Here is a 15,971-nt window from a genome sequence, read left to right on the forward strand (position 1 = left end):
TTTCAGTTTCCAACAATTTCTGCTATGGGAACCCATTTATCTGTAATAATTTTAGTATTAATGGCATTTCGTCAAATAAATTTTGGTGTTAACGGTTTCTTGCAGATCTAATCATCATTTAGTTTGTGAAGTAAAAATTACCATAATCCTTCAGCCTTTTTGTTTAAAATGTATGAGCTGTCACTTAATGATTGAAGTATTTGATGGCAAACTATGGAAATTTGAAGGGGGAGAACTCTCAGCTGATAGTTTGAGTTATCTCCCCTACCCAAAGAGTACAATGCAGCATATGTTTAAATTGCTACTTCAGTCATAAGAGACGCCAAGTTGAAATATTAAACTAATATGAAGGATACCCTATGAAATATAGCTAGCACCATGGTTAAAAAAAAATTATGCTGAATAATGCTATTTAACACCTATAAGTGAAAAGTCCTGAAAAACAAAATATTCGGCAGTTAACGTTAAAGTTTCCTGATGTGATGTAGTAATATTCCTTATGCGACGATGAATCAGGCTGAAATGACATCGCGTATGGCAGTTATGCTGGAATGATGTCATGTGCATTTGAAAGTATGACGTCATTTGTTGCTATAATTCAGACAGTGATGGGTGACGTCAAGTGTTCTTGCACGACGTCACACCACGCAAAATTGGAAACAACAGAAAATTGTTTCTGTATTATCCTCCCGAAGTAACAACTAACTGCTTTAATACAATACGTTTTCTCTACAATTTAAGAAAGCAATTTCTTAATCTCAATCCTTATCATTTAATCTTGCCGTTAAGACATACATGTATTAACACTATAGCTCTTTAATACAACTTCCACAACAGCCTTGCAATCAAACGAATCTCAGAATCCGAATTTCATATGAATCCCAATTTCCTTGGTCGAGGACACTGACTGACTTTCTGTCCTACAAGTAATTCATCAGCTGGGCTACTTCTTCTCCTCTGTGACAGATAAGATTGCGGGCTCGCTGTACACAAAGAGATTGAAAAAGGTTCATTTTTCGTGAGACCGTTCGTGGCAAACAAAGTACAAGCGCCTAGTGACACCTTAGTTACATTTTGAAGGCTCACGACTCAATTCTTTGGACAATTAACTCTGATGAATGTTTACTGAGCAGTACTGAGTGAGTAACCAAGCCTGTTTTTTTTAATGGGAAACAGACTTTCGGTTCCGTGACTTTTTAACCTGGCAACCGACACGGAAACGGAATGATCGTGTCCATGAAATCCTCATACCTGTTAACTCCCTCTTCATCAACATCATATATCCTCTAACAACTGGATTTAAGGTTATATTTGGTAAGAGTTCTCGGAAATATGCCTGGACATTTTCCTAAGAGATGGCAGTAGCACGTATGCCTTACTGATACAGCATCTGCCACTCCCACCCAAAAGTGACAGTTAAATTTGTATACAGGTACTAAATCCAATTGGGTTACCGTTTTCAGAGTCTCCCCCCATCGCTCCTTCTGGCCCACATTCATCTTGATCAGACATCTCGAGAAAAATCTGAATATTCCAAACTCTGTCAATAAAGAATCAATAATCCACACACAACAATTCTGACAAGAGAAAAGTTAATATTTCGTTGAACCTAAATCTACATCACTACTAAGAAATGTGTGCATGTATTTATTCCAGGGGTTTAATTTCCTACTTAACAATTTTTCAATCATATAGTAAGACAAAGGTGTGTGTACATATATTGTACCATCTTGTTGCACGCTGAAGTGCTTAAGCACCACTCAAGCATCATGTTGAAGACACCAGATATGACCTGCCACCACGTAATATTATACTAACAAGGGCCAACCAGTGATGTTTCTCTGCTCTAACCTCTCAGCGAGGCAGCAAGAAGTACCATTTTTAAAGTCTTTGGTATGACCTAACCTGGGTTTGATCCCAGGTCTCTTAACTTTAAGGTAGATGCTCTATCCATTAGGCCACCAAAGTGGTCCTAGTTGGGAATGCGTTTACTTTTCAACCTTGCAGGAATGGTTGGAAAGTTCATACTCTTGTCATCTAACACGAGAAATAATTAACTGAAATGTCCTGCTGTTTAGGATAAAGGCCTTCCTGACAGGTGTCTTACTTGCAGAGTGGCGAATTTGGAAGTTCGAAATAGAGAATTACATGTCTGCAGGGTGTTGAAGGCGCAATAGTGGAGTTTCGAGTTCAAGTTCTATCGTTGTTAAAGGACAGTCCTACTGTATCAGTAGCTTCACTGGTGAAGCTGACATCTGATTTGACAATGTACTAACAAACCAAGCAGGTCAGCTTCACGCAATCCTTGGACAAAATCGCCAGTGTTGGAAGCAGTTAAAAGCATTATAACAAGAACTGACTGAGCGTATGAAAAACTTAAGGCAACTTTTCCATACGCTTGTACAAAAGCAAAATATTTGCCCATCGCTCAGCTGATGTATAGGAAGTTTTACCGCTCATGTAAACAGCGGTTAATGTTTACTGCTGTAAATCCAACACATTTAGAGTGGTTTCTCAACATAAGTTACTGTCGCAAGAAGAAATGCACGAAGGGGAGTTTCGCTCAGATCTAACGGGGATATAATTGGTCCAAAATACCAATCCTGGCCTGGAAGTTTCAATTTGAGTAGGCAATACAGTTCCCAAAATGCAACATGCTAGACTCACCTACTAAACAGGGCTAACCCCTACATAAATAGCTGTTAGTGAGGACTGTCCCTGTGACAGTCTCACACATCGAAAATGAAAGTGAATGACAACCCATACGCACTTAGCCGCTTGACCTAGCTAAGTCAGACTCCAGATAGTACCGAAGTTAGAGAGATCACCAAATGCCACGCAGTCATGTTTCAATGTAGAGAATTTAAATACACTCAAGCAGAGTTCTTGAAAATACTTACGCTGTGTACGCCGGGTGACTTCTTTGCGTCTAGACCGAAACTGCCGCCCTGTGTGACGTCAGAATCATAACAGTGCAATTCATGACTAAGCAATAACACGAATAATGAAAAGCGAAATTTTTTTTTAGTCTTTTGAATCATTAGAATGCACAGAATAGTAAGAAATGAAATGTGAGTAAAAAAATCTTTATTTTAAAATCCAATTTTTAAATTTTTTATTGACTTACAAATTTCATGTTGGACAAATTCCGATTCTCACGGAAGTTATGAATTTTTCACAGGTACTTTCTGTAGTTGTTGTCGTAAACCGGTAGGGTAAACCGACAAGTTGACAGTTGCGTCAGAAGAACCTTTCCATGGATTGTCTCAAGGTTTGGCGTGTATTTACACGGGTGTCAAGACAAGGGTCATGGTGTACGGTACAAAAGTCCAATAACTCATTATTCTCACGAGGCCTACATGGATTTCAGACACTGGTAAGCTGGTCAGCGTGGATCGTGGTCACAGGTTTGAGCTAAGTTACCTCCCCTTGCAATGATTTATTTCAGCGAAGAAACACGCAAAAATGATATGCATCCTATTTTAAACTGTTACTAAACTGGATAACATTATTATGTCATAAAAGGAAATAAAATAAATACACTATTCATTGTGGGGAAACAACTTTTCTAAGCAAACGCAAACATAATATCACCACCGCTAACACCACCCCTACCCCGCCGGCTCGTGTTTGCTTGTGCTTTCTGAATGTTAGATGGAACGTCGCCTATGTCGGGTAACATATAAGTTTCTTTTGATTCATTGTTATTACTAGATGTCAGAAAGATTGTTGAAACAATCAGCCAGTTTTATAAGCAAGGAGACGCCCAGTCTATAAAACCAGGATGGGGTGTTAAATGCACAACAGGGGAGTTTTGAGTTCAAGCTCTCCTGTCTGAAGGTTTGGCGTGTATTTACACGGGTGTCAAGACAAGGGTGATGGTGTACAGTACGAAAGTCCAGTAATTGGGTTCGCCAACCTTGTACAAAGGGAAGTAAATCTTGTAACTGATGAAACAGCAGTGCCCTCTATCTGTTTGAATAACAGTGTCAGATATTATTATTCATGATTACTGATTTTGGTATTGATATCAGTGGTATTGTTGGTTAAGTAGGTAGAGGGCACTGCTGTTACAAGATTTGCTTCCCTCTGTACAGGGCTGCCGGACCCCATTCTTTATTCTCACAAGGCCAACACGGATGTCAGACACTGGTAAGCTGGTCACAGTTTTGAGCTAAGTTACCTCCCCTTACAATGATTTATTTCAGCAAAGTAACACACAAAAATGATTTGAATCGTATGTTAACCGGAGAGTAACATTGTTATGTGATAAAAAGTAATAAAATAAATACACTATTTATTGTGAGGAAACGTAAAGTTGTTCTGGTGCCAGTTTTGACCAAGTGGCTTCATGTACAAGTTTGCTCTTGTCTTCAAAATTGTGTGAATTATCCTCAAAAGCGTTTTCACTTTAGAGTGTATTCATAGTCTGTGTTTTGAATATGTCTATCAATAATAGTTTGAATATGTATTAGCTACTACTAAAACCACCTGCTCATTTGAGGCCTCTCGAGGGCCTCCGTGGCTTAGTTGGTTATCGCGCTAGCGCTGCATAATGACCCAGGAGCCTCTCACCAATGCGGTCGCTGTGAGTTCAAATCCAGGTCATGCTGGCTTCCTCTCTTGCGGATGGTCTTGGGTTTCCCCCAGGCTCTGCCCGGTTTCCTCCCACCATAATGCTGGCCGCCGTCAAAAAAGTGAAATATTCTTGAGTACGGCATAAAACACCAGTCAAATAAATGAATAAATATTTATTACCTGTCAGCTGATGACATATCACATTGGAATCTCCAATTCATGTGATTGTGAGAATGGGATACTTAGTCCTGTCATATTTCTGCCAGGGCTGAGTGTGGCTCTGTACGGATTGGTATGTTAGTACATTGTTAGATCAGTTGAGTCACACATGTGCAGCTAACTGTATCAGGTAACCTGTGAAAAATAAGCAACTTTTGTTGACATTTATTTACTGATCACTTATTCCACCATGTTCCAGAGGCACAAATGACGTCTTTTTCATTTAGAAAAAGCTTTTCAGCTGCTAAACTTTGTCCATCATTCCTCTTTTTTTTTTTGAAACTTTTTTTCAGACATGTTATACATGTAGTAAATGTGATCAATGATAGTTAGCTAACATTTTTAACAGGTCACAAGATACAGTAGTACTTTTTTTACCGTAACGTTAAAAGAGTTCAAAGTCGAAACTGCAAGTCCTAAGTCTGCATGATACTGTGGATCCATAACATTATGCAGGCCAGGTCCATCATAAATTCAAGTCCTGGGGCCTCCGTGGCTCAGTCGGTTAGCGGGCTAGTGCAGTGTAATGACCCAGGAGCCTCTCACCAATACGGCCGCTGTGAGTTCAAGTCCAGCTCATGCTGGCTTCCTCTCCGGACGTACGTGGGAAGGTCTGCCGCAAACCTGCAGATGGTTGTGGGTTTCCCCTGGGCTCTGCCCGGTTTCCACCCACCATAATGCTGGCCGCCGTCGTATAAGTGAAATATTCTTGATTATGGCGTGAAAACACCAATCAAATAAATAAATAAATAAATAAATTCAAGTCAGCATGTTTAATGACCCCATTCAGCTTGGGGGAAGGAAACAGACTTGGCCAGCAGACTGACAGTGTTTCTGGAGGGAAGAGCCAGAATCTGTTAAGTTCCCTGCCCAATATAACAATCATTCACAATGTTATATGTATGCCATTATCAAAGAGGTGATTACTTCATACCTTTTTTTGTTTTAGAGGAAGCCAGTTGCTGCCGGTTATTTCAGTACTGGTCGAATACATCACATTCCATCTGCTTTTACAAAAACAGAAGCTAATGGGCAATCCCTGTTACGATGTCTCCACAGAAATTCTCTTTTTTGCAAAAGATGTATGAGTGAGAATAGTAGACCACCCAAAAGAGACACTCGTAAAGACAAAGGCAAAGGGGTAAGTTGCTGATACCATTATTTATGGATCCCCAAATGACCTAAAATGTCGCTCACAAAAGGGCATGTTTAGAGGCTAATAAATGTCACAGAATGTTATTTTTGGTGATGAACTTCCCTTAGAGTTCCCTCAATTTTCCCTTAGAATATCATTCCATGTTCCAAACAAACCCAAAAAACACCTTTCTCAGATCAATAGAACTCTCAGAATCAGGAAAAATGGGCAAGTTAGTCATGGGCGAAATTCACGGCCCTTTAAGGTATAACTGCAGCTGGATAATAAAAGGAGTGGTTTGCACCGAAATGATCAGTGAAATGATATGAAGCTCAGTGTATTTGATCCAGCCTGTTGTTAAATGTATAATGGTTGATTTTTCTGAACTTTCAGCCTATTACATGGAAGTCACTGGTTGTTACCCTTGGTATAGGTGGCGCTCTGATTGTTGGAATACAATATGTCAAGAAAGAGAAGGAACTCGGTAAGATTAATCTGTATTTTACTAACCAATAGATAAAAATTTATCAAGGAATAATGCAACATACCATGTACTACCTCATTTTTGGAGGTTTGTGGTTATTTTAGATACAGCAGAAGCTTCTCTGACATTCTGTTAAAATTTCCTAATTCCCTTCTTCAGAACAGAATAGGTTTATTGTACAGTAGCCTAATCAGAATGAAGATATTATTTGGAGCTTATTTTGCAGTGGGCTAAGTATCATTTAATTGAGATACAGTAAATGAAAGATTTCTTATTCAAGTAAAATTACGGAAATCTTTCATGTTTTTAATTTTTGTCTTCCCAGAAGGAAAAAAAAATGTCTTAAAATTTTAACAAGTCTTGTTAGAGAGGCCAAATAAGAATTTCCTGATATTTTCTCTTTTCACTATGTACACTTTGTTTATGCTATGATTACAATTAATAACTGAGTGCAGTGGGCAGGAAAGATACAATAACAAAGGATGCACTTCTGTTTTATCATTACACTTCATCTCCACAAATCTGCAGAAAGATTTGTTGTAATATTGTGAAACGTTTTTTGTTTAGGAGGAGGTTTGGGAGGAGGGGGGGGGGGGGGTGTGCATGCTGGCTCAGATAGTTTAAGTGCTCACTTTCTCCAACTATCAGGCTCTTGATCATTGTGATCATATATTCAAATCCAGTTCTGGCAGTTCAAATCCAGTTCTGACAGTTTTGGCTCCAGCTTTAAGTCAAGAGTTTCTTCCACCCACACCAGCCCCGATAACACAATTGGTAGAGCGTCCGCTTCGGGAGCTGTAGATCCAGGATCAATCCTGGGTTGAGTAACACCTAAGACTTTAAAAGAGGAAGTTGTAACTTCTTCGCTTGGCGTTCAGCGTGAAGAGATAGTGCAACGACTGGTTGACCTGTATCAGTATAATGGCTCGGGCGGGGCGGCTTACTTGCCTTCAGAAAGTCATCTCAGTGAAGCAGCACTAGATAAAAGAGTGGTGGAAATCCGTCCTGCAACAAGGGGGCACATTACACGTACATGCACCCTAAGGATTCCTTCGTCGTCATATGACTGAAAAATTGTTGAGTACGATGTTTAACTCCAAGCACTCACTCACTCTCTCACTCACTCTTCCACCCATAAACCTAACTGCCATCTAATAAGTGACGAATTCTTGTGCACAGTGTCAATCACCAGTCAGATAAATATTCTTTATCATATCTGCTTTTTCAAATGAGGAATAGTTAATGGTTGGCCAAATGATGGTTGGTATAAGCACAGTGTGATTATGAGACTGATTCTTGCATCATTCCTGGTGTCTTTGGCATGACATTTCAGTGAGGCAAAACTAAAATATATGTCTCCATTGGGTCCATGGAGACATGGAAATGACTGAAGTATAGTAGAAAATCACATTAAAGGAAAAGAAAATATAAACATGATGCAATTAAAAGATGTCAAAACAAGAGTCTTTAATATTTTTTTGTTCAAACAGATTTCTTTGAGAAAAGGACATTTGGAAATATTTTTGTAAGGTCACCAGGTGTCAAACAGTGTTCAATTTTGTGGTTTATATCCAAGCATGCGTCTCCACGATATGGCTGAAATATTGCCGATGTGGCGTTAAGCCATAATCATTCATTCATTCATTCCAAGCATGCGTTTAATCTGTATATGTTAAAAATTATACTAGTATATGATTAAAATTCAGGTTGAACACATTAGTTAGTTGACAAGACAAATTCTAGGAGGAATGTACATGTATTTATTAAACATGAGTATGATCAGTTAGGACATTGTTGTACAAAGACGTAGACCAAAAGATGGTCCCAAATATACCCACCACACACAAATTATTTTGAAATGTCTTCTTGTATTTATATTTTTTAAGACCAAATTTTACAACTAACTTTTCACACTCTTTCATCTAATCTTTATGTAATTCTTCATGTTTTCTCCACCTTTTAACCCCGAGCCAACAATCTCTGCTTTCAGCCATTGCCAAAGAGAGAAACCGATCATTAGGAAAGGCGGCTTTAGGAGGGGAGTGGGAGTTAATTGATCACCATGGCAACCTGAGATCCAGTCGGGACTATTTGGGAAAGTGGGTTCTCTTGTACTTTGGGTTTACTCACTGCCCTGACATTTGTCCTGATGAGATTGATAAAATGGTCAAAGCTGTTGACGAAATAGGTGAGAAAACTTCTCAATAATAATCTTGGTTAGCTGATATCAATTTTTGTTGATACTATTTAATAGTCTGATATCAATTTTTGTTGATACTATTTAATAGTCCGATGATCTGGGCATGATTTCAGGAAGCAGCTTGTATTTTGCACGTTACTTACTGAAAAAAAATCACAATGTGAGATCCTGAGGTAAAACTGAGCTGCTACTTAGAAGTGCCCATGGGTGGTGCCTTGGCATTTTGGGAGTGGTGGTAGTAGTTGGGTTTTCTGGAAGGTGGGGGCTGCTGGGGCAAATGACTGTTTTGACCATACAGTTTGATGCTAATGTCAGGACATCACAATATCATGGGGAATTCAACAATTCATTTCATGTATTTGTGTTTGGTTTATGGGCTTACAAGGTGTGGGTGTGAGGGTGATCTTACACTATGTGGGTGAGTTTAGAAGGTGTGATTGATCTGACAGTGTGTGGGTGAGCTTACAGTGTGTGGGTGAGCTTAAAGTGTGTGGGTGATCATACAGGGGGTGGGTGAGATTATAGTGTGTGGGTGATCTTACAGTGGAGGGGTGAGCTTACAGTGTGTGGGTGATCGTACAGTGGGTGGGTGAGCTTACAAGGTGTGGGGTTAGCTTACAAGGTGTTGATGATCTTACAGTGAGTGGGTGAGCTTTACAAGGTGTGGGTGACCTTGCAGTGTGTTGGTGAGCTTACAGTGTGTGGGTGATCTTTCAGTATGGGGGTGGTCTTACACGTGAGCTTACAAGGTGTGGGTGATCTTACAGTTTGTGGGTGATCTTACAGTGTATGGGTGAGCATACAGTGTGTGGGTGAGCTTACAAAGGTGTGCTTGATCTTACAGTACGTGGGGTGATCTTACAAGATGTGAGTGATCTTACAAAGTGTGGGTGAGCTTACAAGGTGTGCTTGATCTTACAGTACGTGGGTGATCTTACAAGATGTGAGTGATCTTACAAAGTGTGGGTAATCTTACAGTGTAAGTGATCTTACAAAGTGTGGGTAATCTTACAGTGTAATTGATCTTACAAAGTGTGGGTAATCTTACAGTGTAAGTGATCTTACAAAGTGAGGATGAATTTTAGGGCTGTTTTTTTCCGGTACCTGAAGCAGTGCAGGATTTTGCTCAGTGTTATGCCAGGTTTTTTTCCAGAAATATACCCAATCACAGTCAAATAAATAAAATATTCTGTTGTGAGGCCAGTAGAAATAAACAAATACTTTACAAAGGTGAGATATAGCTATGTCATCACATCACATCACTGTATACTTATTTGAACTAAAACATTGGCTTGAAAAAATGTTTTAAAAGGCAAGCAAAGGTTATGAAATACAACTTTTCAGGCCAAAAACTTACATTTCTCCAGGAGGATATCAGTAAAATCTTCCACAGAAACCTTAAAACACCTTTCTAAGTTCAGTGAAACTTTGGATTCAGGCAGGAAAGACGTAATTTCATCCATAGTATTTGTGAGTTAATTGTATCTTCTGTTTTCAGAAAAGTTGACTCGGATCCCGGATGTCATACCCTTGTTTATTACAGTGGACCCGGAGAGAGACACACCCAAAGCCATCAAACAATACTGTGAAGGTAAACCAGAGAAAAAGGTGGAAGTTTGAACAAATCTTTCTCAGACATAACACCATCAGCCTACAAGGCAATTTCTGAAACTAAACTGTTGCATTACATTCTAACGTACCTGATTTCAGTGTGTAATATAGGGAAGAAACATAATCTATGTATGTATGTGTGTGTGTGTGTGTGTGTGTGTGTGTGTGTCTATCTATCTATCTATAAATATATATATATTATATATATTTATATATATATATATATATTATACAGCACTGTGGGTAATTTTCAGATGACTTTGAAGAAATTTGAATGCTTCTGTTTTCAGAGTTTTCGCCAAAGTTGGTAGGATTAACAGGCACAGTTGAGCAGATAGCCCAGGCAACACGGGCATACAGGGTGTATTTTAGTTCAGGACCGAAAGACGAAGACAATGATTATATAGTGAGTCCTCTATAATACAGTATGTGCTATAAAAGGTTAAAATGCTGACACTGCTTATGGGGCATTGGTGAGAACGTACTTGACCGATGGACACTCATGGAACCGTTCGCGCAATGTAACGTTCGCTGAAGACACTTGTCTTCCACCAGTATCATCAAGGTTGTCAGTAGCTTGCCAAAGGTCGGGTGGTTTACTCCACCTGTAATACTGACAATCATTGTATAAAGTGAAAAGTTAGTCTGCAACATGTACACACACCATATATATATATATATATATATATATATATATATATGTATATATATATGTATATATATATGTATGTATATACTTCCACCTTTTCAACGTGTGAAACATTCTCACAGGTCTAGGGGGTGAAAGAGAAGTTTGCATATTTTTTTTAGCACATTTTACTGTCATTTTCATAATGCATAAATATGCATAATTCCACTGAAAAAAGGGCCTAAGATGTGGAAGATTTACCATAAATGTACATTTATATAGCAGAGATCGAAAGAGTTCAAAATAAAACTGACCTGTTTATGGGGATATTCAGCTGAATATCATGTGACACTTATTTTTTTTTTGTTTTATTTTATTCAGAGCAATTTAAATTTTGAGGTAGAAGTAAATTTGTGGAATTTTGTGAAATTTAACAAGCATGTCCATTACTAGACTTTTTGTCTTTGATTGGCTGTTACAGGTGGACCACACGATAATCATGTATTTGATTGGCTGTTTAGAGGTGGACCACACGATAATCATGTATTTGATTGGCTGTTACAGGTGGACCACACGATAATCATGTATTTGATTGGACCAGATGGGAATTTTGTGGATTACTATGGGCAGAACAAAACTGCGGATGAAATTTCTGCGAGTATTGCTGTCCATATGCAGGAAATATGATCAGCTTCACAAGTGAAAAACTTTGTATCTTAGACAAAAAAAAAAAAGGAGAAAAAAAAAATGTTTGTTCCATCTCCAACATAGCTAACAGTTTGTAGGCAATTATTGCACTGGAAGGACACATAAATCAGAGCTTTTTTCTGCTTCTCATGATGCCTTCAAAAAGCTTGTCTTATTGATTTCTCTGTTTCAATAAGTATTAGTTTGCTAATTTGACAATGACGTAACATTCTCTGCACTGTTCTATTTTTGCGTCATGTGATGAGGTGTCATAATAGCCTTATTGCACTGTGACACCATACTGATCATTGGATCAGCAGCCAGTTATTGAAAAGCTCTAGTACATGTTTATACTATTAAATATGCTTCCATAATCGATTCTCTTCAGTACATTCTCTGACAACCAGTGAAGAAGTCAGCTATAGGAATGGTATGGTTACATCACCACTGACCAGTCAATGGTCGCCTTTCAAATAGCAGGACATCTGTGATTGATCAGAATGTTGGATAATGATATGAGCAGCTATGAACATGTAATTCATAAAGGTAAAGAAGATAATTTTTCTCAGAAAATGTCACAATAGACGATCGTCAGACTAAGTTTAAGAATAGACAGTTTCTGAATTCCAGAGCTTTGTCTTGTGTAAAGCCATGTTCAAACGGTGTTATTGCCAGACCATCTGCAGATTTAAAATAAAGTTAAATAAAACAGCACATGCAGTATTTCGTGTGACTGTAGGATTTGACAAGTCACATCTGAACGTGGCTTACTGTATACATATGTTTATTCCACATGTCTGACTTACCAACTGTATACAAGAAATTATATCATGTGAACGTGGCTTAACACATTTTCCCACTTCAATAGAATTTTTGTACTGTTAATACATTAGAAAAGCAAAGTAGTCAAGTGAAATATGTGTACATTGAAACAAAAAGAAAACAAAAAAAAAAAAAAAAAACTCGTAAGTTTGCTTGTAAGTCACACAGGTGCACATGTTTGTTGTCCCTCTTTATTTGTATGATGCAAAGCTTGATCTGCTTTTTTGTAACAAATATACATTGTGTTCTTACACATATTTTAGAAAGGGATTGTGTTACTTTCTAATAACATCCATTTTTACGTGGCAAACTGTAGTTGAAGTACAGCATGTTTTCCATCGGTTCATGAGACTGTTAAAACAGGGTAGTCAGAATTCTGAAGATACACAAGTGCAAAATTTATTTGATGGTGTTTTACGCCGTACTCAAGAATATTTCACTATAATACGACAGCGGCAAGCATTAAGGTGGGGGGAAACTGGGCAGAGACTGGGGGAAACCCACGACCATCCGCAGGTTGCTGGCAGACCTTTCCATGTACGGCTGTAGAGGAAGGCAGCATCTCACAGCGACCTTATTGGTGAGAGGCTCCTGGTCATTATGCTGCACTAGTGCACTAACCAACCAAACTACAGAGGCCACCGCACAAGTGCAAAGCTGCCCTGATTCAGTGGATAAGGCATCTGCTTGACCTGGCCCTATGTCAAGCCGTACAGGCAAAAAATTAAAATTGGTAGTCTAAAGCTTGGAATTCATGGGAGCATAAGACTGAACTCAACGTGACTATTGTGTCGGGCCATAAGCTGAAAATAATGGGAATCAACTGGAATTTTGCCAGTACTCCATTCATTACATATTTTGTTCAGTATTACAGTTTTATGAACGTTAATGACTAGCCAACCTAGGACAAATACATTAGGCCTGGCTTGCTCAGACGGTTGAAGAGCTAGCCCACTTTGACCATGAACCCTTGACCAAATGCAGTAACCTGTCTGAATCCAGCTCTTGTGCTTTTGGCAGCGACTTTTGAGTGAGGAGGTTTGCCAGGTACCTACCAAATGTTGCTTTTGCTCCGGTTTCCTCCACCATAAACCTCACCACCATGTAAAACACGGACTTTTAATTTGGTTTATTTGTCTCCTCTAGCTTCTCAGTTTCAGGGCATAATCTGGGTTATTAGTGGTGTGTGATCAAGTGCCTGATCAAGTGATCAAGTGCCCTGAACATGGATTTTCAGGGTAACGTTGCTATTACTCGACTGATTTAAATTCAACTGTGTAAATGGACAAATCGCTAAACTGGCTTAAAGTTGGCTTGACTACTTTTTCTTATAATACATGTTTTCACAACTAATAAAGGTACTCGGACATGTCCCGCGAAAACAAAAGCAAAATTAGAAGGGACTAGATTTGAACCTACAAATCTGTATTCATTCTGGGTGTGATATTTAGACAAAATTGAAGAGAACATATCCCTGAAATGTGTTCTTTAGACAACAGGATCTTGAAGGTTGAGCAGTGGTATTTTATTTTTGTAAATCTTGTGTAATGGTTATATATATATATTTGAAGAAGGGAGTTTATACATGTATATTTGTACGCATCCTGCCTGGTGATATTCTGGACATCAATACAAGCACTGTCATATTGTAGAAGTATTTCAGTACATTCAATGTTACAGTTAAGATCACCATCACCAAGCAGGTCTGTGTAATGAAATCAACCATCATAAAAATGATAAAAATTGCCCTGGACAGCCTCTGAATTCAAGAAAAGGTGAAAATTGATGTACATCTTTAATTATCTCTTACAAAAAATGATACATTTAAATATTTCATGGGTCGGATATTACAAGTCTGAAATAGATAATATTGATATTGTCTTTAGTTCTTGTCAACCAAAACCTCCCCTTCCCCCTCAAAAAATAAAGAAATAAAAAAGAACAAATAAACCAAAAAAAAAAAATAATGGTTGGCTATCGGTGACAATTGCATGGAGAACCATAGTTCTATGTCATTTGTCATATAATTGATCTCTTAGAATTCCAGCATTCTGGACTTATGCTTAAGCGCATGTACCTAGCATAAAGGCTGCTGGTAATTTAAAGCATTCACCTTGAGGTGCATGTAAGAAAGCTTAATAAGTCGAGATGTAATAAAACATTTTTAAGCTATTTTTTCACCACTAATTTGGTGCATCTATTTGACAATTGTGAAAAAAAAAAGCATGACTAGCCAGCTAAACTTTGAAAAGTCCAATTTCTCCAGTCGATTGATTTTCTTATAACACACATTCTGAATGTGAACCAATTTACTACAAACAATGTATAATTGAATTCAACAGTAAATAACATCTGCACTCATCAAATATCAGACCAGTTACATGCACCATACTAGTGTACATATTTTTGAATGATAAATACATTTGGACAAGCCTTTGATCAGACATAAGTCATAAGTGTGTACACAACACAAAATATATATATATAGCACTTTTTGAATGAATTTCACAAAGTATGATCTTGATAAAAAAATATACCTTATTAAGACATGTAAGTATAATGATTCCAAAAGTGTACAATCATCAGGTAATTCAAAGAGAAAACTTTTTGTTCTGTTGCCGGTATTTTAAAACATACTCAAAGGAATGAATCTAAATATTTTTTCTTCACCAGATAAAGATTTAAAGTTAAATTACAAAATAAAATTGTATCACAGTTCCATTTGTCATGAAAAAAGTAAATTCTACGATAAGTGGAGTGTAAGTAAGTAAGAATGTCATTTTCAACACTATAATAAACACAGTATACAAGGCTATTGACCTCGTCTCTTGCTCGATACATTATACTCACTAAAAGAAGGGGCGGAAAAACAGCCTTGCCATATTGAGGTCATACAACGTCTACTATATTTACCGTTTAAATACACGTAGTGAAACAGTCATGTTGAGGTGCATCTAATGTCGATGAAAACATTCTTGCTGTGATGAGATTGTCTACGTGTACATCAAAGTGGGCAAAATACTCTAGCTTCAACTATCACATCTAGTCAAATATTACAAACAGTACAATATTATATTATAGAACTAACAGCACTGGTCCTGGAGTGTAAGTACGTGCAGAGAACATGTAATAACAACAACAACAATTATATTACATTCTTTGACAACCTTTGTTTCGAAACCTACAAATTTGAACATTAACCATTGTAAGTATTGTTAACTGAAAAATCATGGGATTACCAAAACATTTTTTGAGTAAACCCAAATTGTCATGAAGTATTTATTTAAGTATTCAAAAATATTTTTTAATTTATATATATATTTTTTAACATAACCAGGCAAATATACTTTGTCATTATTTGAGTACACACAAATTTTCACAAAATGACTAATTAAGTATTAAAAAATATTTCTTCCATTTACATTTTGTTTGAAAAATGCATGTACAGGTATAACCAAGTAAACATATGTTACGTGTGTGTGTATATATATATATATAACACTAACCACCATGTATATATTTTGTTCTTTACCTGACAATCTGAAAAAAAATGTTCACAAAAAAAAAAAAAAAAAAAAAGAAAAAATGAAAACCAAAATAAACTTGA

At 37.5% G+C, this 15,971-nt stretch overlaps 1 protein-coding gene across 2 annotated transcripts; it reads left to right on the forward strand.

The window, feature by feature from the left end:
• Positions 1 to 3,210: 3,210 nt before the first annotated feature.
• On the forward strand, positions 3,211 to 12,869 carry LOC135465753 (protein SCO1 homolog, mitochondrial-like). 2 transcript variants are annotated; one of them, XM_064743081.1, is made up of 8 exons: positions 3,211 to 3,376; positions 5,747 to 5,938; positions 6,326 to 6,416; positions 8,407 to 8,604; positions 10,115 to 10,207; positions 10,518 to 10,633; positions 11,420 to 11,566; positions 11,931 to 12,869. In XM_064743081.1, the coding sequence occupies exons 1-7, from the start codon at positions 3,257 to 3,259 to the stop codon at positions 11,540 to 11,542; spliced, it is 933 nt and encodes a 310-aa protein (XP_064599151.1). In that variant the 5' UTR covers positions 3,211 to 3,256; the 3' UTR covers positions 11,543 to 11,566; positions 11,931 to 12,869. The 2 variants fall into 2 exon arrangements, with proteins under 2 accessions (XP_064599151.1, XP_064599150.1); XM_064743080.1 differs by having other exon boundaries at positions 11,420 to 12,869.
• Positions 12,870 to 15,971: the final 3,102 nt, after the last annotated feature.

This window comes from Liolophura sinensis, chromosome 5 (genome assembly GCF_032854445.1).
Source record: "Liolophura sinensis isolate JHLJ2023 chromosome 5, CUHK_Ljap_v2, whole genome shotgun sequence".
Lineage (NCBI taxonomy): Eukaryota > Metazoa > Mollusca > Polyplacophora > Chitonida > Chitonidae > Liolophura > Liolophura sinensis.